The 22,961-nt window shown below is 27.2% G+C and overlaps 1 protein-coding gene across 5 annotated transcripts; it reads left to right on the top strand.

Moving 5' to 3' along the window:
- Positions 1–20: 20 nt before the first annotated feature.
- LOC100168763 (tyrosine-protein kinase Btk29A) lies at positions 21–21,048 on the top strand. 5 transcript variants are annotated; one of them, XM_003247247.4, is made up of 18 exons: positions 21–369; positions 671–839; positions 2,091–2,150; positions 4,719–4,947; positions 5,025–5,207; positions 16,846–16,898; positions 16,988–17,068; positions 17,185–17,249; positions 17,320–17,385; positions 18,267–18,395; positions 18,633–18,826; positions 18,886–19,057; positions 19,161–19,329; positions 19,400–19,518; positions 20,140–20,258; positions 20,325–20,458; positions 20,543–20,626; positions 20,700–21,048. In XM_003247247.4, exons 2-18 carry the CDS (start codon positions 678–680, stop codon positions 20,715–20,717), a joined length of 2,037 nt encoding a protein of 678 aa, XP_003247295.1. In that variant the 5' UTR covers positions 21–369; positions 671–677; the 3' UTR covers positions 20,718–21,048. The 5 variants fall into 5 exon arrangements, with proteins under 5 accessions (XP_003247295.1, XP_001945897.2, XP_008187129.1 ...); XM_001945862.5 differs by lacking the exon at positions 2,091–2,150; XM_008188907.3 differs by lacking the exons at positions 21–369; positions 671–839; positions 2,091–2,150; positions 4,719–4,947; positions 5,025–5,207 and adding an exon at positions 10,633–10,921.
- Positions 21,049–22,961: the final 1,913 nt, after the last annotated feature.

Raw genomic sequence — 22,961 nt, 5'->3', positions numbered from 1 at the left:
TTATTATACATACAAGATATATACGAAAACTGGTTTTCGGTTTTTTTTCTTCATTTATATCCATTATTATTTATTTATTTTATTATTATTTTTTAAATTTCGTTTCGTCGTCGCCAACTACACCGTCCCCCTGTGCTGGCAACGCTAACGTCTGCCGCAGACCTCTTTAGTCTTCTTTTCCTTCGTAGTTGTTTGATTTTTCTCCCTTATTACCTATTTCTCCTTCACAATTATTATATAATTTTTCTTCCGAACACAGTCCGCTTCAGCAAAACGCGACAATCCGTCCGCAAACGACACAATACGATGATGTACCACCCGCGACCAACTACCCGCATCCGACGAAGGTTGAAATAATAACGGAAATCCGTGAGTATCGACCACACGAATAATAATAGTATAATTAACTTTCGTTCAACTTGGTTCTGTGGGAAATACGTTTTTATTTATCTAACTTTCGACGTACATTAAAAGCACCAGAAAAGTGTAGAAGATGGTCAAAGTAGAGCTCATATAATGGGTACCTATATTTTTTTTTCCATTTATGATCCGTGCATATATTATTGTATATTATTATGATTACAATCTTTGGGTGTCCAAATAGGTTCTTGAATTTTTTTAATTTTTATAAACTTATCAGGATTTTTATATGGTTTTGGTGTGTTGTTAGATACACAATGATGGCTGGCAAAGATGACTTAGACGATTGTGACATCATCAAACAAGGTCTGATGGTGAAGCGGTCGCAAAACAAAAAACGATTCATGCCCATTAACTACAAACAGAGATGGTTTGTATTGACGACCAAGAACTTCATTTACTATGAGTCCGAAACGGAAGTAAGTCAGTATTAATTGATCTAAATTTATCGGTTTTGGATTTGTTTATTGTTGAATATTTGCATTTACATAATTTGCATTTATTTATTTCACCTACATATTATATTCACAACACATTTCAATATTTGGTATTGCATGAACACCGATATTTCATTAAGAGGGCGCGACACCTCATGCGTGCTCTCTGTCTTTTAAACGCATACCATAGAAAATTGTATGCTCAGCAGATCCCGTTTAGTTCTGTTGGCTTAAAAATTAGAGTGACTCGACCTCTTTTACAATTCAGAGGTAAAATTATTATCTAGTGAATCTCTTAGGTTTTTTTTGGATTTAAATTTTAAAGCAAGTTATCAGTATTTTAAAATGCACTAACAATTTACAATTTTAAAATACTCATAACTTGCTCTAAAATTAAAATATAAAAAAAATCCAATGAAGGTCAATTCACTATAATTTTTAAACTAAAAGTGCTAAATATGATCTGCCGATTAAACAATTTGCTATATTATGTGTTGGTAAGGCAGAGAAAACGCATGCATTTGTTGCAACCTTTTAATAGGGTTACTAAACCCTATATTTCAGATGAATCATAAATTATCCATGTACAAATAATCATTGTAAAAATAAAATAAAATTACACATTGTTCTAATCATTATTGGTCCAAAAAAATTGATTTTTTTATAACCTACTCACTACCTAATTATCAGAAAACCGTTTCAAATTTGTATTACCTTGGTTTTACTAGGTTTGTTTTTGTACTCGGTGTTCCGGAACTATGTTTATAATTTGTCAAGCAGATTAATAGATTTTTAATCAATAATATTAATTTTGTGGCTTGGAAATAAAATAGGCTAAAAGACAAATATTTAAGAAATTCACTTTATCAATTTTTCTTATATTTGTAAACTGAATTGTTGTTTATTGATTTTATTAAAGTTCAATGATAATTGGTCTTTAAATATTTTTAACTATTTATTTTCACATGTGAATAATACTATGCAGTATTGCTAATTATTTTTGATGCCAATGTAGTAAAATTGTTTTTTTCCTTTTATTTGACATAGTGAAATAGTGAAAACAGATTTTAGTTAGGATAGATCTGAGTATCTGACTAGGTTTATAATAGAATTAATTTTAAATTTATTAATTTAGCTTATTTTATTTCTAAGTCAATATTTTTTTTATAAACTAAATAAGTACTCAGTTAGAAATATTAAAATAACTTATATTATTTGTTCTCCATTCCATAGGAAATTATTGAAAGAAGCTCACTGCCGTGTCTCCATAACATACATCAACTGCTTAACAGGGTACATATTATGCTTTTATTTGTTACTAACATTAGGACCATATCATTAACCAAGAAACAATAAACCACCTAAGTAATATAAATAGAGTAATTTTTCAATTTATACATAATATAAAATAATAATTGAGGTGTTAATAAATCTTTTTAAAATTGTATTAATTTACAATGTAGTTGTAATTTATAAAATTAAAAAACAATATTTTGCTTTAATTATAGACTAATTATTACAATATATTATTATATACTACTTAGGATAATTTGTACCTTTTCCAAATTTAAGTAAAGCTATTTAAGTACCTACAGTTCACAATGTAAAATATTATTCTTAAAAATGATATACATACATAATATTGTATATATCATTATAACACTTTAATCATTGATATTTACTATTTAGTATGTAATATGCTCATAATGATGACTTGTACAATTTGGGAAATGTTAAATACATTCAATAGAAAATATGCATGTTGTTTGTAAATTGTGTTACAATAATATTTTATAATTCTTGAAAATGTATGCACTTATATGCATGTACCTCTATATTCACTAAATAATTAAATATGTTTTAAGGGTTTTACTAGTTATTGGTTACATTTTAAAAAAGTGACAAAATATTATTATTGAATTAAATTAAGAAATTATTAATATACTAGGTATACTACAAAAAAGCTATTTTCTGTGACAGGTGAATGTAATAATTCATAACAAAAAAGTCATTAATGTACTTTAGTAATATATAATTTATTATTGATATCAATTAGATTCAAAAATTATTGTCAGCATATAGTAAATGGAAAGTTGTGAGATTGTGATTCAAATAATTTGAAGATTTGTGTTATTGTAAGGTATAATATTCATTATGTGTAATTTTCATATTGACATTGAGTTTTAATCCTTGATTTGTGGTGGTTTATTGTTGTAGAGAAGGAATTTCATAAACACTGTCCATGGAGAGTATGTGTCGATTCTGTGCATCCCCACGCAACATCCTGCCATAGTGGGACTATTCTCGATGGTTGGGTGTCACGCAGGGATGTGGAGAAACTGGCTTTTGTTAGGCCTTGGCACATTCTCTTGTTGGACAGAGTATAGATACTATCTATTCTGAGAAATATTAATATCCAGATTAAGAATGGAGTCTAAAACAAGTTTTTTGGTCCTACAATTGGTTACCCCTGTTATAGAGTACCCACATAAGATATTTAGTGTTTATTAAAGATTCTAAGCAAATAAATCATATATTAGTTTTAAATTTTTCTGAGGACACATTTTTTTTTTAGATGTAAAAGTAAAAAGTACTATTTCACTTATATATCAGTTAAAAAATGAGTCTAGTTAGTTTTATGAAGAAGTAGTTTTTTTTCTCTATGATTTCCTTATATACAATATAAACAAATTTGTGATAACTTATAAATTGCGCTTTAATTGAAATATTGTCAAGCATTGATTTAAATAGGTTCAACTCAAAAATGTTTTGATTGTGATTATTAATGACTTGTGTGCTATTTTGCTAATTTATGACTCTATGTTTGCTTTAAAATGTATAATAACAATGCACCACTATCTTGCGTTGAGTAGAGTGAAACAAAACAAGTGCCCACACCCTGTCATTGTATCCTGTTTGGCTTTTTATTGTTATGTTTTCGATGGATGGTTAATAAATTGATATAGGAAGGTTTTATTTATTTTTTGGTTGTTTATCTATATTCTGTTATAATAGCATAGTTTCCGAGAACAAGCTATTAATAATTTATAATTATTTGTATACATAATATCTTGAACATCATCAATCTGGTTGGTTTTATGGCTTATGGGATCAATTTTTATGAAGGCTTAGGTATATTTTATTTTTATAATTATTAACAATTTTCTGAATGAACAAATTTAATTAGTAAAGGTAAAGGTGTATATGAATAATAATATGTTGATTCTCTAAACATTAATATCAAGATTTAAGCTGGAATTAAAAATATTAATAATATTGTTACTTAACCATAAATAAATAACTTTAAAAGTTAAAATTAAAAAAAAAAAAAATTCACAAATTTCTGTCTATCCAATTAATAAAAACATTTACTATTTAACTATTTTTATTTCAGAAATGTTATTATAGAATCATGATTCATATTTAATAAAATAAATCAAAACATTTGTTGAATGTTGCTAAATGTACTATATAAAGTCAATAAGAACAGTGATTTTATTTCTTTTTACTTTTAAAAAGTTTTGATTGTCTGATTCATAAATGTAGACTAAATATATTATATTATTTTCCATTAATTGCATTACAATTTCAAAAAATGAAATTATTTTGAAATGTTATAACTTATATTGATTGTTCTTTTATTATAGATATTAAAAATGTTATAAATAAATAGGTATATAATACAATTTACAATTTACATTTTATTAATTTCTGGTTTTTTAGTTTAGTAGTAATAAAAATATTAGGATATTTTATATTAATATAATGTTCAAATTAATAAATTAATTGTTATTTACATCATATTATATAAATATTAAATAAATAATTGTGTTTTAAATATTTTTTATAATTTGGTTATAGCGTAAAAAAGAACGTGGTCGTATAAAACTGTCTACGGTAACTGTGATTGAAACAGCTACAATTACTTCTTCACCAAATATTTTATCTCAAGATACTACTAACAATGACGGTGAAAATGGGTATGCATTTCAAATATCATATAGTGATGGAAATGATCAACCATATACATTGTATTTAATCACACAAAAACTCCAAGAGAGAACTGATTGGATAAGATCTTTAAGAGCTGGTATAAATTAATAAACCATTAGATTTTATGTTTATAATTCACCTCAGATGTTAATTAACGTGATAAAATTGTTAAAGTATGTGCTGACACCTTGGGAAAGAGTGAAAAATATCATGCATCAATCTGGGGTGGTAAAAAATGGCAATGTTGTCGAGCTCCAACACGTATTGCTGAAGGCTGTGAACCGTGTTCCGAATGGAACAAGACACCGCCAAATTCACCTATTATAAAAAATGGTGAAAATAATAGTCCAATATTAGGTAAGTGTTTTCATAATATGAAGCATTTGTTTTTAATAACAAATTACATTGTATTTACCTATGCAATTTTTAATACCCATAGTGTTAATTTGTTTTAATCAATGATTGTATTAAATATTAAATGTGAATTAGCCTAATATGAATTAAAAAGGCATTTGAATGCACCCAAACTTGGAGTTAAGTAAACTTAACCTATTGTATTAACAATTTCCTATAAATGTTGTAAAATACCCATTATTTTGAATTGTATTTATTTTCTCGATATTTTAACATTTTTAAAAAATAAAAGTTAAGAAATAATCTGTGACATATTGGTCATTGGCATAATATATTTTTATTAATATATAAAAGGGTGGCTTATATGTGTAATATATTATTTGTATTATTAGTTCTGCTTCTGACATTTTCAAGAGTTTAAGGTCTTAATATAATCTCGAGTCAATTTATGTATGACATAGCGTTTTGATTAATTTGATTAGTCTTTTTATATTCTATGATTATTATATTTTATATTTCCTTAATGACTAATTCCTTTTTCACTCTTTTTTTTTTTTTTATTAGGGTTAAGGCTTCAACTAATAAAATCATTAGCCTGTGATTCTGTGGGGAGGGTCTGTAGATTTGTTTACACATGTGTGTTTGTTTTGGCAGAATTTTTGATTTGGGCTCCTGTAGGTATCTGCCATGCCCGATCGGCGGGTGTCGGCCTCTCTCTCTCCAGACAGATGTCTGTCCGGAGAGAAGTACCGCCCATGGCCGAGGTTCGAACCGGTGACGGTGCGCATTGCAACCGACGCCTTAGTCCGATCGGCCACTCCGTCCCCCTTTTCACTCTTATGTAAGTGAGCTACTATCAACTTTTATTTATAATTTCATAATCTAAAGATAATTTGTTTAATTATTTTGTGTTTTTTTCATTTGTAATTGTTTATATTTTAAATGATAAAATAATAATACAATTGTGAAAACCTAGAGGCCACCCGTAAAATTGTTGGTGCATTAATCCATTCAAATAAAATTAGAACTGTTATTTGGACGTCTCACCCGCGTGTTTTCTCCGTCTTACAAACGTTAAATAGCAAATTTGCGTCTAATTTTTGATGTTAACTTTAATATTATATTGTCTGTGTTTGTATTAATTTAATACTGTTCCTACTCATAATACGTTTAAAAATTCAACATCGCAGAAACACGGATACTGTTCTTACCCGTCAGGTACCTAAGTTTTTAAGTTTAAAAATATTAAAATTTAATAAAAACAAAACTGGTGTTTCTGAACGCAAGTTTGCAATAGTATGTTGTACCTACGTTTGTCTGGTGAAACGTCCTTGATTATTCGAAACCGACCATTTTTAAATAGTTAAAATTAAATATAGGCAATTTTGTGAAAATTTGAAATTTGAATTTGTAGTTACTAGTAAATTATTATTATTATTCATTAGTATGTGTGACTGAAGTGTAAAAGAAATAGCGGGGTACTCCCGCACTTGCACGCACATGTCGTCAATTTCAATGTGTCGAACTGCCCAAAACGAATATTATTTAATCTGCTTTTTGTAGTCTAAAGGTATCAACATTTTGACAGTTGTATTGACTATTCTATATTTATTCAATACAATTTCTAAAACCGAATTTATATTAGTCATGAAGTTTACTTCATTTCTTACATTTTTTAATTAATTTGTATCAATATTATAAAAACTTTTTAAGTTGTATCAATATAAAATGTTGAAGGGTTAACTTTAAAAAGCGGAAAAATAGTTTTCGTGTACCTAATCTTCGAGACAATTCAAATACGGTTTCAGAAGTTTTATAAGATTACTACCAAAGTTGGCACAATTGACATTAGATACGTCAATTATTACAAACGTAATATTTTGGTATTTGGTAGGCAACTGGACGGAGGTGCTTACCAGCTATTATCGGTATTATCAGTTGCTGCAGAAAAATTTTAAATTATTGATCTGCGTTGAAACTTATCAGTTATTGGGTAGAAAATTTAGAATAAAACCATAGATTTTGCATTTTGGTAATTGTTTGTATTTTTGATTGAATCGTGAGAAGTAGCTTATTTACTGAAATTAATTAGATAATATTTTCTGACTGAAAACGTCTTGATTGCTTAATCAGAAGATTTTGTTTATACACGTATGAGTTCTTATTTCATGCTCACGACCATACCTGCCACTAGTATGTAAATTATGCAATTTGTTTAATATATAAATGTCGTTTCTCACGACTAAATAACTGTAAATAAGAAATATATTTATATTTTGTTAAAATTGCCGTTAATAACTACCTATATATATTTTTTTAAATAAGGGAAAGGATTTTTGTGTAAATCTTAATATCAAATTATATCTGAAATCAATTATATAGACAAATTTAATAACTCTGTACCATGCAAGAACCTTAAAACAACTTCCATTTTTGTATTCATATAATTATATAAATAGGCACATGTTAAGAATTATGTTTAGTTTTATAAATTGAGATTATTTAGCTTGATAATGATATAGGTATGCATTATGTGCAGTTTAAAAGTTAATACATTTCTTATGTTAAGAAAACGCCAAAAGCTAATTATTTTTTTTTATAGAACTTAGATTCTGAAGGAAGTGATTTATGTTTTGGTTTTACAATGATGTGTATTTTTTTTATATCGTTTGATCTCTAAATATCACATTTCAATGTAGAACATTTTAAAATGCTTCAATCTTCAACTTTGGCGGTGTTTTTTATGATCTTATTGGATCTAGTATTAGTACTGTAGTAGGTAAAAAGTAGATAATTTCCAGTAATTTATAAATTTTTTTTTAATTAATTAGAATAAAAATTCTAAATAAACGAAAATATATGAATTTATTTATTTATTTGTTTATTTATTTATTTCGGAAAACTCCATTATATAACTTTATTTACAAGGGAAAAATGTATGTATAAATTTAAACAATTGTAGCAACAACGGTTATCGACGAAATAGATATTTGCAATTTTCATCAAATATTTATATTAACATTTTCTAAATATGATGTAATTTTCCAAATATTTTAAAATTTTTTAGCTTCCTATTTATTATTACATTTGACATTTTTAATTATTTATTTTTATTTTTGTTGATATAAAAAAATTTCAAGTCAAAAAGCTTAACGAGATTTTTCATTAAGTTGTTTTGGCTGCAGCAGTTAAATCGAATATTGAAAATACAAAGTAACAATTTTCTTTTATAAGCATTTGCCATTAATAGTTCAAAATGTGATGAAATTCGTCAAATTCACTAACATTTGCAAATAACTGTGTAATTAAAACTTAATTTTTATATGTATAATGTTTGAACATTTTCTATAACATATACCTCATATCAGTTGTTCACTTATTAATATACAGTAGTTAAAAAATGGTGAAAACTATATATATGTTATGCATTATTTTTATTTCGGTGTTATAGACTAAAATTACGATAAAATTATTATCCGTTAGGACTCGAAACTACCCGCCATTACGTAAATTATTAATTTATATACAAAATATTTAGACTCATTTTAAGCTATTCATACCACTAGCCTATTCATATCGATCTACATAGTCCTGCGTCCGTCATATTCGAGGCTTAAAGCGGGGAAAATTTTCAGAACGGGCTAATGTCTCCATATAGTTTTAAGCATTTCATATAAAATTTTATGTATAATGTCCAATGTATAAAATCCTTTTTTGTTAAAGGGACGCTTTTTTTAACCGCCGACGGAGTTAAAGGGACTGAGTCCCCCCGCTTTTACCCCTGGTCATATTATAAGTTAATAATAATAGTACACTATTTGTAATATTTTAATAATTATTATTTATTATATGCAATGTTTTTTTTAGCAGTAATATAAATAAATTATAAAATATCCTTAGAAATAGTGGATGGCTGCTCAAATTTGTTTGAAATTTCACACATCCATCACACTAGCTATTACAGTGACCTAATTAATGGCAAGTGCCACTCAAACTATACAACAGGGCATCTGCCTTTTTTTTTTAGATATAAAGACGTTCAAAAAGGGATTTTATTTACCATATATTTATGGACGATATTTCGCAGAAAGTTTATTTTTAATTACCTACTCAGTATGTAGTTTTTAGCATTAAAGTCGAATTATTAGATTCTATAAAAGAATATGAAGAAATGTAAGTAATGTGCTTTTGCATAAACAAGCTAATTTTTTTGATGATTTATAAACTTTACACTTGGCATCGCTTTTTGAGACTAATCGTGAACTTGTTGCTTCAAAATTCTAATCACTTCCCACGCAGCACTTGTATTACCATTTACCACGTTTTTACTTTAATAAAGTTTAAATGGTTGTTGAAACATTAATTAATTTAGTGATTATGTAAGGTACATGTACCATAGATAGTATAATTAATATTTACCCTTCAAAGATATCTATCTAGTAATTTTATCTTTAAAATATTAAAATAAAGACTATAGTTGTTTCAGGCATAATTGAAATTTGACGCACGTATGTCACCGTCCATCGTAGAGTAAGGTCATTTTTATTAGACAACTTTTACCTCCTATTTGACCTAAGCTTTCAAATTAAGTGGAAACAAATTACAACCAAGGTCCATACATTTTTTCTATAGATAAAGTATATTTGTTTAAAGCAAATAAAAGCAAATTGGAAATCTGCTGAAAATAAAAACTCGTCAATGTTTACTCCACAACCGACGAGCATATATTTTAGAACACTATTTGCTATTGAAAACTGGATAATATGCATGTATAAATGTTAAATTGTTAAATAGGTATATAATATACTAATTATTCATATGTAGCCTATATGGGTTTACCTATTATTTATTAGTTTAGTACGTATCATGTAGTCAAACGATCACAGTGAATATAATAATGACTGATAATCAGACGTTTTTATCTTTCTTATAGAAGATATTATGGAATAATTTTAATAACGCTAATCGAGAACACTTATCAATCAATATATTTTCTAACCCGCGGAACCCTTGGTACTTTTATTATTATTAATTTATGTACAATAGGTATATACTATATTACTACATCATTATGTACCCGAACGGGTTGTACATTTTGATACGTTTGTCCATCAGAGTTAGGTTGTCGAAAGTCCACTTGCAATAGTATGTGTATAAACATTAAATGTTTATTATACCAAATAGGTTTACCGATATTTTTGTTTAAAAAAATTGGTGGCATGCATAAAACGAAAACAAATATAACCGGTTCATAATTCATATACATATAATATTATCCGTATATAGTAATAATAATAAAAGTAATAGGTGTGTACCTATACGTCTTTATATAATATTATTATAATATGCACATAATAATTATATTGAAATTAACTCGTTTTTTTTAATATTTCGGTCGTGTTTCAAGCCCTAGAAGCTGGCCACACTGCAGTGGTGTTTTAACCCGGTCAATAACAATGTATGCGTTTAGTGCGCTTGCCTTGATGCGTTCTCCCCTTCTCGCGGACAGTAGTTGTGCTCATATGCTGTGGTGGAGGTGCAGCGCCTTCAGCCATTCACTCTTTTTTTTTATCTTTACGTTACGTTCGTCCCCCACGAAGAACCGTCGTTCCAACTAGTTCGGACAGGTGTTAGTACACATCTCGGTCGTGCGTATCCCGAACGTCGTTTGCAGTGCTCGGCGATAGCAACGTTCATACATGTTAAAAAGTTGTAAGGTTAGCCGACTCGATATAATTATCTTATTCGATATACCTATACTTATAAATCCAAAGGTGTTGGATCGCCTTTAAATCGCGCACGTTTTTATATGAAGACGACATGTAATACGGCCGTGACGAATAATCCAGCGGATACAATAATATATTATATTTACTAGCCGAAGGTTCGTCCTACTCAGAAACTTAAATAATTATCAAAATATATAATATTTATGTAGCTAGACTATTATGTTATGATGTTAACTGTAATAATATTATAATGTATTAATATAAAAAATAGTTTTGCAGTACAATATAACATGTATTTATGCGTATTTCCTTGTTTGTAGTTTGCGTGATAAATTCAATATTATATATTTAGAACTTCGTTTTGAATTCTCTTCACACATTTCGTTTCGATTAGGTTGGTGTGCGTAAGGGGGTGTGTTTTCTTTGCACAATGTATGTTACACTCCCCTTGTATGGGGCGTGTGAAACGCGCCACCAATCGATATAATATGGAGTGACTCAGGCAACGCTTTTAGTGTAATACAAAATTTGAAATAGGATACTAAAAGTCGACATAGATAAGTTTTCATATCAATATTTCGATTTTAAATTTAGTTATATTTAATGGAAAAAAGTGTACAATAAACCGAATTATTTCGTTTCTTTGCTTACATTAAACATTTTAATAAATTGATTACATTTGGTAAGGTTAGTATTTACTTTCTGGTTATTTTGAAAATATATTTTATACTTATTATAACTACGCTTCGTCTATCTCACGAAGAAAAGTATTTGATTAGGTAAATTCGGGAAAGGTTATAGTTTTACTTTGTATAGTTATTTTGAAAATATATTTTTTTCTATACCTACATATAATAATCACATCGCGTCTAATACTCACGAATATGGTTTTTCATCTGATAAATGTAATTGTATGCTTTTAAGTTATAAGTATATATTATATTGTACCTATTATTAACTCCGTTTATAATTTTATTAATATAATAATACACAGTTGCGCATATAGGTACTATATAGTCTTATAGTGTGTTCTTAAAATATGTAATTAATATAATTAATTAGAATTTAAATGTATCATGTCTATGATAAATTCTTCAATGTTAATTAATAATATATATATATTATTAATAAAGATTTTGTATAGGCAATGTTTAACCATTAGTATGTTTACGGTTTACCTCACAAGCTGCATATTATATTTAAATCTGACAATTATTTTCACTATTGTATACTAGAATTTATTGTATTTATTTGAAGTTATTCAAAATAGTTATTAGTTATTACGACGATAAGTACTGGTTTTCTATTTTTCGTGTTGTAGCCTAACTGTTGTTAATAATGATGATAGCCTGGTAGTGTTAATCGTGACTAGTTGACCGACACATAATTTCTTAGGTACACAATGTTTTTTATCCATAATCTTGGGAACAAAAATAGCTTTGAGGCGTTTAAATTTCCGTGCCATCGAACTAGTGAAATATGCCAGTGCGTATCGTACATAGATGGCAAAACACTTAGTTAATGCAGTTGGTGGTACACCTAATAAAACTTGTTATTATTATTGTCGTCATTAACTATTTTTTTGAACCTTATCGAATTGAGAAATCTAGAAACTTGGTCAACCGTAGCTTTAAAATAACGTAAAAAATGGGCATATATTAATTTTAATTATAAATTTTACCTTAATGATATATTCATTTTTGTCCTTTGTATTTATTACGATTTTTATCAGGTACATTAGTATAGTTTTGTTTTTTGATTTACAGTAATTTAAGTACATTGTACCTAGTTACTTTTTTATAGTAATTTGTCAACTGAGAGTCTAAGATTCTTTTTAAACGTCTTTTCCCCGAAAAAGTGAGTATATTTTAGCTATGTTCCTGCAATAATTTTTATTCGTATTCATTCTGCTGTTTTCTTGTGTTAAAAAACACTGTACCCACACTGTGTATGTGGAAAAAATAAATATTTTTTAGAATACCTTATAGAAAATGTAACTTATTTATTTAATTTGTATTTCACTATTTTATTGTTCTATCGATTAATAATACTCTTACTATGCCGTCTGTACGGTTGTACTACTTTTATAATGCATATTAATAATTATTACTGAGATTATATTTCTAAAACAAAAACTAATTTTGGTAGCCATATTATCATATAGTTTTTAAATTGTACACTTGTTTACTTGTAGGTATACAGGAACATTCATGTTGTGTTTCGACGTTCAGACCTACTACAACTATTTTGTTATTAACTTATTACATCGCTGTTTGGAAATTAATGATAGGATATGAATGTAACAAGTCATATTGCTTAATGTTACATCTCAACATCATGAACATTACTTGTTATTTTTATAATTGAAACTATATTTTTTCGCTGTTGTAGTATAAATTTATTTGATACTTGGTAGCGCACGTTTGTGATATTTATGCATTGAAACATTTTGAATTCAGTGAGTCATCGAATAATGTAATTTTATGCTGGGTGTTTATTCCCCTAATATTCATTACATTAATTATATTCTCCTCGGTAATAATTTTATATTAGCAAACACGAACATTTTATGCATATATTTGTTGTATAGCCCCTCGTTTTCTACATTTCTTCAATTTCCTGTTCATTAATGGCGGATATGGGCTATATGGAGTTAGATATAACGTAATCCCCGTTTGTTTTATTATTTGTGAACATTTCTTTTCATCGTTAATTATAAAGTATTGTAATAGGTAGGTAACTATTTTAGCGTGTGTGTTCAAAAGCATAGACTTCCGACATTGGCGAACTTTAGTTTATCAATTTTATTTTATATGTACATAAAATACATATTAAATTGTCATAATATAACAGTATATTACAATTAAACCACAGTCTCAAAACGTTCATCCTCGCTCAATTTGATAATAATGTGCAGTTTTAGATTAAAAAAACAAATATATAACAATTAATCAATAATAGTTACATATTATATGTCATTGCGTTGGTAATACATTTGCGAGTGAATTTTATATCTTAAGTTAGTTATTGAATCATTTACAAATTTAAAATAGTGTAATAATCTTTTTCGTTAAATTTATCGTAATTATCAATTTACCTGATTTTTTAATCTGCAAGTAAAGAATTATTATCTGGTTGATTCTTTGATTCTTTGAGGTGAATTATATTAATGGTAGATCAACATAATGTATCGGTACTTTATTATTATGGTCTTATGATTAATTCAGAAAAACGAAAGCATAATAAATTATAATGTTTCTAAATAGTTTAATTTTGTAGTTAATATTTATCTACTTATTGAATTTTCGTAATGTTTATAATATATATGAAGAACATTTTTTTTTCCATTGCCGATGTACAAAAATATGACAATTTGAACGAATTGTAGACACTTATAATCGACACGCGTGGCTAGTCAGTAGTCATAAATATACGATATGTGTTATGTTTTCACATTTGACCAAAGAAATGTTCCGGTCAATATTCGATCTATACATTAATTATTAAATTTCTATTAACCCTTTCTCTGACTAGTTTATATAATATGCTTTAAAAATACTAATATCTTATCCTAATATGTATTATGTACTATAATATTTACCTAATACTAAAATTCAAAACATGCGTATATAATGGAATATAATAAAAACATAGGTATACAGATAGGTACTTAACATATTTTATTGAGTATAATTCGAAATCAATGTTATTTATAACCTTATAGTTATCTAATTAAATGATACAGTACTTTAAATCAATTTATGGGATTTTTTTTTTTATAACATCATTTTTACAAGCTATATATTAAACAATTATAAACTATATAAACTATTTATCGCTTTATATAGTCATCACTGATTGTTTTTTTTTCATAGTGCGTGCTTACTAATATTTCAGTAATTTTATTTATTTATTTGAATGTGCAGCTTGTTTATTATGTTCGTACCTACCTATATAATATTATTATGTGATGAAACCGTGTGTTCAGGTTGGATTTAATATTGTTTGTGGTTTGTTTTGTGTTACTCTTTCCACAAGTATCACCAACATTATTTTACGACTGCTACGTTTTTTTTCCTGAATAATTGAGTAATGCTTTTTCATGCGACGGTAGGAGGTATATTATTCCGAGTGAAAAAAAAAACAAATAAATAAAATATTTGTAGACCGGCTTCATTGAAACACACACAGAGCTGTGTTTTATTTCGATACTCCGTACACGCATACAAGAATAGGGCGCATTATATATTTGGAACTCTGAGACAATGCACACATACACACACATATACATACATACATACATACATACATACATACATACATATGGTCTTTGGGCTTCACCTCTTATCTCCTCTTCCCTATACATCGTTCACATAAAGGCGTAATTGTCTTTGCATAATGCGCGAGTGTGCAGTGTACATCACTGACATATTGTATTATCTTAGGGTATAAGATAGAGAAAGAAGATGGTTAAGAAACGAAAAAAAAAGTGGGAAAGGCGTTACATCAGGTGAATGACTTTGTATTCTGTTCTGTTTATAGTAAAGGTAACAGACGGAATATGGTCCACCGATCCGCGTCTAAAAATATAAAAGAAGCCAACGATTATACGAGTAAAGAGTATAGACCGTTAGACTGTAGACGGACGATCTTATTATTATTATGATTATTATTTTGGAACAAAACAATAGTTGTTCTCCAACAAATGTATTATATATTTTTTATAGGCACAAGGTACTATTCTTTTTCGTTTTGAAATATCGATAGTGGAAATTGTATGTCATCGACTAGTTCGTGACTGTGTTCTTTCCGTGTAAAATTACACCAAAATGACATTATTCGTGTCGCAATGTTCTGATTTTCTCAATATTATAATAACAACTTGATAACAGCTTGAACACCAACAAATTATATACATTAACGGAATACTAATTTTAAATTGTACAAAAATATGATTAATTACGAATTTTTTTTAGAAACAAGCCTTAAATAGAATATAGAACAATCAGTTCAAATTCGTGCAAACTAACAAAAAAAAATGGCAACTGTATGGACTTAAAATAAAAAAAGTTAAAATGCATTTTCATAATTCATAAAAGTAATATTATGTCATGAATCAATTAACATGAAGTGTGTAACGAAGAATATTTTCGAGGTTTTTTTTCGAAGTGCTAAAAATTTAATGCATTTTAATATTTATAATCATAGGAAATATTGCAATTGCGTGTTATTTTTCCGTCAGTTTATTTTTTTACTAAATAATCAAAAAAATCCCTTTTTTACATGTAAAAAAGAATTTGTTAATGATTTTTTTTTTACTGACATTTTGGTCATGTATTTGCATCGTATTACTAAAACTGGCCGTTTCACTGAAAAATAAGACGTTAATGTCAAGTATAAATAATAAAGTGTCCATAAATTTAAATAAATAAATAATTTTGCTTTTATATTTTTAAATTAAAAAGTAAATTATTTTCTTTTAACATAAATATGTTTTTGTTGTGCTGGATACATAATAAAATATTTCTGACCAATTTTGTTTAAGGTTTTTAAATATTAAAATACTATTTTTTTTTATCATTATTATTAAGTATTATAATAAAAATAATGATTCCAATTTTGTAAATTTTTTACGACAATATTGCAACCAGTTTTATAAGTTATTTAGTGAAATAATTTCTGAGCCTTAGTGTAAAATATAAGCCAAGTGAAATTTACATGGTAGTTGCTTCTGCTTAGTTGAGGTCAATTCACCATGACTGGTAACACAAATCCAATTCTATCTGACCCCATTGTATTTAGTTAACAGATATAATCTTATTTTATTTGGATTACCAATGTTATGATTAAAGATTATAATGATATATTTTGTAGAATACAATATTTAATTACTAATATTTATTTGTTCACAGCATTAACAGCAAGCCCAATAATGCTAGGCGGAACCCCAGCTGCTAAACTAAAAGTAAGCATTTCATTATTAAAATACAAAATATAAATTCAAAATTCAAGTTGTTATATTAATTAAATTTATTTATTTTACATTATCATCAGGACCAAGTACCAAGAATTAAGGTAGTGACTGCTCTCTATCCCTTTAAAGCAATTGAACCAGGAGATTTGACTTTAGTTAAAGTAAGCCAAGACATTATTCATATTTACATTAATGTTATATGTTGTTAGTATACTGTTATACTGATATTAAATTTGTTACTTAATTTGAGTAATTAATAAAATTAAAAACCTTTTAGGGGTGTGAATATGACGTTATTGATGATTCTCAAGATCATTGGTGGAAAGTAAGAGATGAGCATGGGTAAGCAAATATAATATATTTTGAAGTCTTCAATATTGAGATGTATTGTAATTTTATTTACATTTTACAGTGCTATTGGCTACATTCCTAGTAATTATGTTAAAGAAAAAGAATTTCTTGGTCTTCAAAAATATGAGTGAGTACTGAAATAGTTAAATGCAGTATACAATTTAAATATTGAATTTTAAACAAACCTATAGAAAAATAATTTTATTTTTGCTTGGACATTTGTTTTGTATTTATTATGCTTAAAACTGTCGAATATATATATATATATTGGTACTTATTGCTTTATCAATTATCATGACTACCCATACAATTTTCCGGTTCTCAGCTCAATTCTGTGATTGTGACTACACCAGGTTAATACTGTTATATTATTTTAGGACAATTTTCGTTATCTACACGATAAAATAATATAAGTAGGTTTGCCAAATAAAACTCAAAACCTACTACATATAAAAGCGATGTACAGCTTCCAACAAACCAATTACCAATTTATTGCCACCTATTCACCTAAAAAATCTAGGATTTACCATGGCATGAAAAATTGCTGTGAGTTTTCTATAGTATCTTTTTGAAGTGATGAATACGTAGGTCAAAAATCCAAATTATACTTAAAAACAGATGTTTTATAAATGTAATGTAGTCCTATGAAAAAAATTAAGCCAGTATTTATGAGTGTTGCAGGGAATTAGTTGGATGACATATGCCTAACGCTTTTAGTTTATCGGGTAGACATACTTATATTATTTTATCTTGTTGATTACTAAATTATCTTAAAATAATATAACTCAATGTTAACCTGTGGTAGTCGCAATAACATAATAATTAAGTTTACCAGAAAATTGTTTAGGTAGTTGCAATAATTAATAAGTAGGTAACTATATTTTATTCTAATGATTTATTAATTAATTATAATAGGTAACAAATCTTTTTTGAATCATTTATAGTAGTACTATTAATCTAAAACAAATTTGATGTTCATAATATTTATCATACAATTTGTATTTTAAGATGGTATGTTGGAGATATGTCAAGACAGAGAGCTGAGTCTCTTCTCAAACAAGAAGATAAAGAAGGATGTTTTGTTGTTAGAAATTCGTCAACCAAAGGTCTTTATACACTATCTCTTTTCACAAAAGTGTAAGTAATTTAAAAGTTGTATTACTTTTTGTATACTTACCTTTTATTTTTACAAATAATATTTTTCTAGCAGTTGTTAAAAAAAATAGGGGAGGCCACAAATTTTATATAAAATATAATTTTTGTTTGATATTTGTTTTTAATTTTATTGATGAAATATTAATATTATGTTTAACCTCATGTTTATTTATATTTTTATTTTAACTAACTATTATACTATTATATATTTTATTATAGGCCACACTCTCACGTGAAGCATTATCACATTAAGCAGAATAGCCGAGGAGATTTTTTTCTAAGCGAAAAACATTGCTGTTCAACTATTCCAGAATTAATTAATTACCATCGTCACAACAGTGGGGGATTAGCATCACGTTTAAAAGCTTCTCCTTGTGATCGTCCTGTTCCTGCTACAGCTGGCCTTAGTCATGGTAAAAGTTTAAACTATATTTATTAAACTTTTCAGTTATTTATTTATATTGATTTTTAGACAAATGGGAAATAGATCCTGCAGAACTAATGTTGTTGGAAGAACTAGGATCAGGTCAGTTTGGTGTAGTACGTCATGGTAAATGGAAAGGTTCCATTGACACTGCAGTCAAAATGATGAAAGAAGGCACAATGTCTGAAGATGATTTTATTGAAGAAGCCAAAGTCATGACGTAAGTCTAGTAAACACTAAACAGTAGTATTACAATTAATGTAATACAAAGTAATCATACTTAATCTAACCATATTTATTATATTTTAACTTACCTTATTCAGGAAACTCCAACACCAGAATCTAGTCCAACTTTATGGAGTTTGTAGTAAACATCGCCCAATTTATATAGTTACCGAGTATATGAGACATGGATCACTGCTGAATTATCTCAGGCGACATGAAAATAGTTTAGGAGGAAACAATGGCTTATTACTTGACATGTGTATTCAGGTAAATGTCTTATCTAAATACATTACAAAATACTTCAGATTTTTACTAAAATAATTATTTTAATCATTAGGTTTGCAAAGGGATGGCCTATTTAGAACGTCACAATTACATACATCGTGATCTTGCTGCTAGAAACTGTTTAGTGGGTTCAGAAAATGTTGTAAAAGTTGCAGATTTTGGATTAGCCAGGTATTTAAAACATTAGGTTACACTTTTAATACCTTCTCAAAACTTATTTTTTGCATTGATTTATAGTATAATCATAGATATAAACAACAACTAGATAGCCAGCCGTCTTAATACTACAGTTGTGACCAATATGTTGAAATCGGCCGCCATCTATAAAGCAGGCAATGTTTATATTTATTTTACATTTATTTATATACATATATATTTATCTATACATATATACTATGATAATATTATTTTGTAAACATTGCCTGCTTTGTAAATGGCGGCCGACTTCCATGACAAGTAGGAGACGGCTATCTAGTTTGTTGTATATATCTATGAGTATAATAAATTATGTATGTGTAAATTGTATACATAAAACTTATTTTATCAACTTGTTTAGTATAGATATATTATTTATTGTTAATGTTTTAAATAGTAAGTCCTATTTATGCACTAGGTCGTGCATGTTGTAAAAGCCTAGAACTTAAGATTTCCTATTCTGGCATTTCCCTCTGCATATAATTCTAAGTAAAATCAACTAAATTTTAAACAACTCATATTCATAAATAATTACAATAATAGTACTGTATGATTGTATGTAATATGTATGGTTAAATTAATTATTTTATTTTTAAGATATGTCCTCGATGATCAATATACCAGTTCTGGTGGTACCAAATTTCCCATTAAATGGGCTCCTCCTGAAGTCTTAAATTACACTAGATTTTCTTCGAAATCTGATGTTTGGGCTTATGGTAAACATAATAATTTACACATTTACATATAAACTTAGTATGGAGTATAATTTTTTGTTTTTTTAGGTGTTTTAATGTGGGAAATATTTACTTGTGGTAAGATGCCATATGGGCGCCTCAAAAACACTGAAGTTGTTGATCGTGTACAAAGAGGCATTATTTTGGAAAAACCGAAAATGTGTTTCAAAGAAGTATATGAGGTAAACATATTTCTGAGTAGAATTAAATTAGAAATTAATGTTTGTATGCAATTATTTTTTTACAATGCAAATACATTTTAAAAGGTTATGCGTAAGTGTTGGAGCCATTGTCCTGAAGATCGTCCATCTTTTAGATTGTTAAAAGATCAACTGGCTGTCACATCTCAGGTATAAACAGCAAACAGTTTATAAAAAGAAATCAAAAATGTACAATTCATTAATAATATTATTTGTTTTATAGGGTTTAATAGCAGATTGACGTGTTCCACAACAAACTTGCAATTGTGCTATTTGCTTGTTGCTTGACATTGGTTATGAGCCCCTCATAGAATTGTGCCGTTTAGTGATTGAAACAAATCGCCGTGGCACTCTTTGAACCCATAAGATTTATGTTCAGTTGTCAAAAAATTTTCAGTGAGTTTATCTACATAAAAATGATCTCGAACTTTGCGATAAGTTTTTTAAAACAATTTCAAGTGCTGTTTACATTTTATACTAATAAGTAATTACTATTTTATTGACATCAATTGAGATATTATACATTCCTTGTATGTACATGTTTTATTAAAAAACTTGAAAATTTAAAATTACTTGGGTATTTGTTTTGTACAGGGTTATAAATCCAAAATTAATTTTTAAAGTTATTTGAGACATTGAATTTTGAAAAAGAATTTTACTACTTACATTAAAAACAAGTTTATGTCTAAATAAACAATATTTGCATTATCTACTTTTTAAATCAAAATTTTTCTGAAAAACAATCCAAAACAATTTTATTTTAAGTCTTCCATTTATAGAAAAGTATTAACCGCCTAATGTGTTTCATTAAGTGCTCACATTTGTATCCCATGATAATTATTGTGATATTGTTTTTTTTCTTTTTCTTTTGAATGTAGAACATATTTGTAAAAACAATAAAAGTGTTTCATTAATTTTGTGGTAAAAAAATAATATTTTTAAGTACTGTATTAAGTATGAAGACTAATGTAAGGTAAAGTCTTAGACCTTATACTTATAGACAAGAACTGTGTATAACAACAGCATTAAGAGTGGTTTAAGCATATTACAGTGATGTAGGCCGTTTTGACAACAACATAAAATAATCCAGATATCTAGATATCTTAGCGTACTATCCCACACTACCTATATGTGAGTCACTAAGTCACCAAAAAGTGCCCCATATGTTTCCACGCACAGTGTGTAATCACTTCTTGTCTATTAGGATAAGGTCTGTGGTACAGTGTATACACGGCAACACCAAGTATAACTCAGTAATCAAAATAACTTGAAAATAATCATCCAATCTGAAAAAAGTGGTTTTTATCTTTTAAAAATGTGTTGAACATGCATTAAATACTTGAGTTAAGCAATTTTTAAGTCTTAGGTATTTATAATCTAATAATTTAGTTTCATGTTGATTTAGAGTTTATAAATATATAAAGAGTACTGAGTTACAAGGTATACCCTATTTCTGTAGAAATACTGTAATAAATTATAATATTGTATACATAGCTGAAATATTATAGAAAATATAATTAATATATATGACAAATTTTGTAGTGGGTGAAAACTTTAAAACTATTATTTTGATGAGGTACTTTTTATTCAAAGTTATTTTACAATTTACAACACTAATATTCCACACAAATTATTAACCATTTTATTGATTTATCGTTATCGTTTAAAATACCATATGAAGTTTGTCCTATTTATAATGCTGGTAAAATATAACCCATACTTTTTTTCTCATACATTTATGTTGTGTTTATGTTTAATCTCAATTGTGTCAAATTGTGTGTGCTTATTTTATACTGTATAAATTATTACCAAAAAGGTGAAATGAGCGTTTAAAATATAAATTATAAGTTAAGGTTTATAATGTCAAAAAAAATGGCATTTAAAATGATATAATTTCACATAATTAGTAATATTAAGCATTGTGTTATTCTTTTAGTATATTATTGTAAGTAAGCAAGCTTAAAAATGTTTTTATGAGTTCCAAATTTTTATACTATTATGGCGTTTTGTGTTTGCTTCAACTGTGTACGATATTTTTATTAATTTTAAACTTAGATATATCTTTGCTATTGTATCATTGATTATTATATAGACATTGAGTCTATAAAATTTTCAATAATAACAATGCAGATAGAATGAGTACTCTTTTTTAAGTTATATATGCTCAGTTTAATGATTTGAATACTATTATACCTGTTTATACATTAATAAATTACATATTTGTATATTTTATTTATGACCCTAGAAAGCTCATAATGGTACTTTTATATAAAAAAAAGATATTCATATTTGTATAAGAAAATAATAGTTTAGAAAATCAATTAAACAATATTAATGGTGTAAAAAATATTACATTTATTAGACTGTTTTTATTATTATTTTTATTATTTTGTACTTTAATAAGTCTTGTTTGACTTAAACGCGCATGTCCATATATATTTTTAATTTGTTAAGTTTAAGACTGATTTTTTTTTTAAGGAAATTT

The sequence above is a fragment of the Acyrthosiphon pisum genome, chromosome A1 (assembly GCF_005508785.2).
Source record: "Acyrthosiphon pisum isolate AL4f chromosome A1, pea_aphid_22Mar2018_4r6ur, whole genome shotgun sequence".
NCBI lineage: Eukaryota > Metazoa > Arthropoda > Insecta > Hemiptera > Aphididae > Acyrthosiphon > Acyrthosiphon pisum.
Note: the sequence above shows the minus strand (reverse complement) of the source record. Positions and strands in the feature narration are given on the sequence as shown.

Bases quoted from the DNA above. Each gene is read 5' to 3' on its own strand.
- LOC100168763 (XM_003247247.4), top strand. From the start codon at position 678: ATGATGGCTGGCAAAGATGACTTAGACGATTGTGACATCATCAAACAA. The intron at 4,948-5,024 runs GTATAAATTAAT...AAATTGTTAAAG, and splicing joins GATAAGATCTTTAAGAGCTG to TATGTGCTGACACCTTGGGA. The intron at 19,330-19,399 runs GTAAATGTCTTA...TTTAATCATTAG, and splicing joins TACTTGACATGTGTATTCAG to GTTTGCAAAGGGATGGCCTA.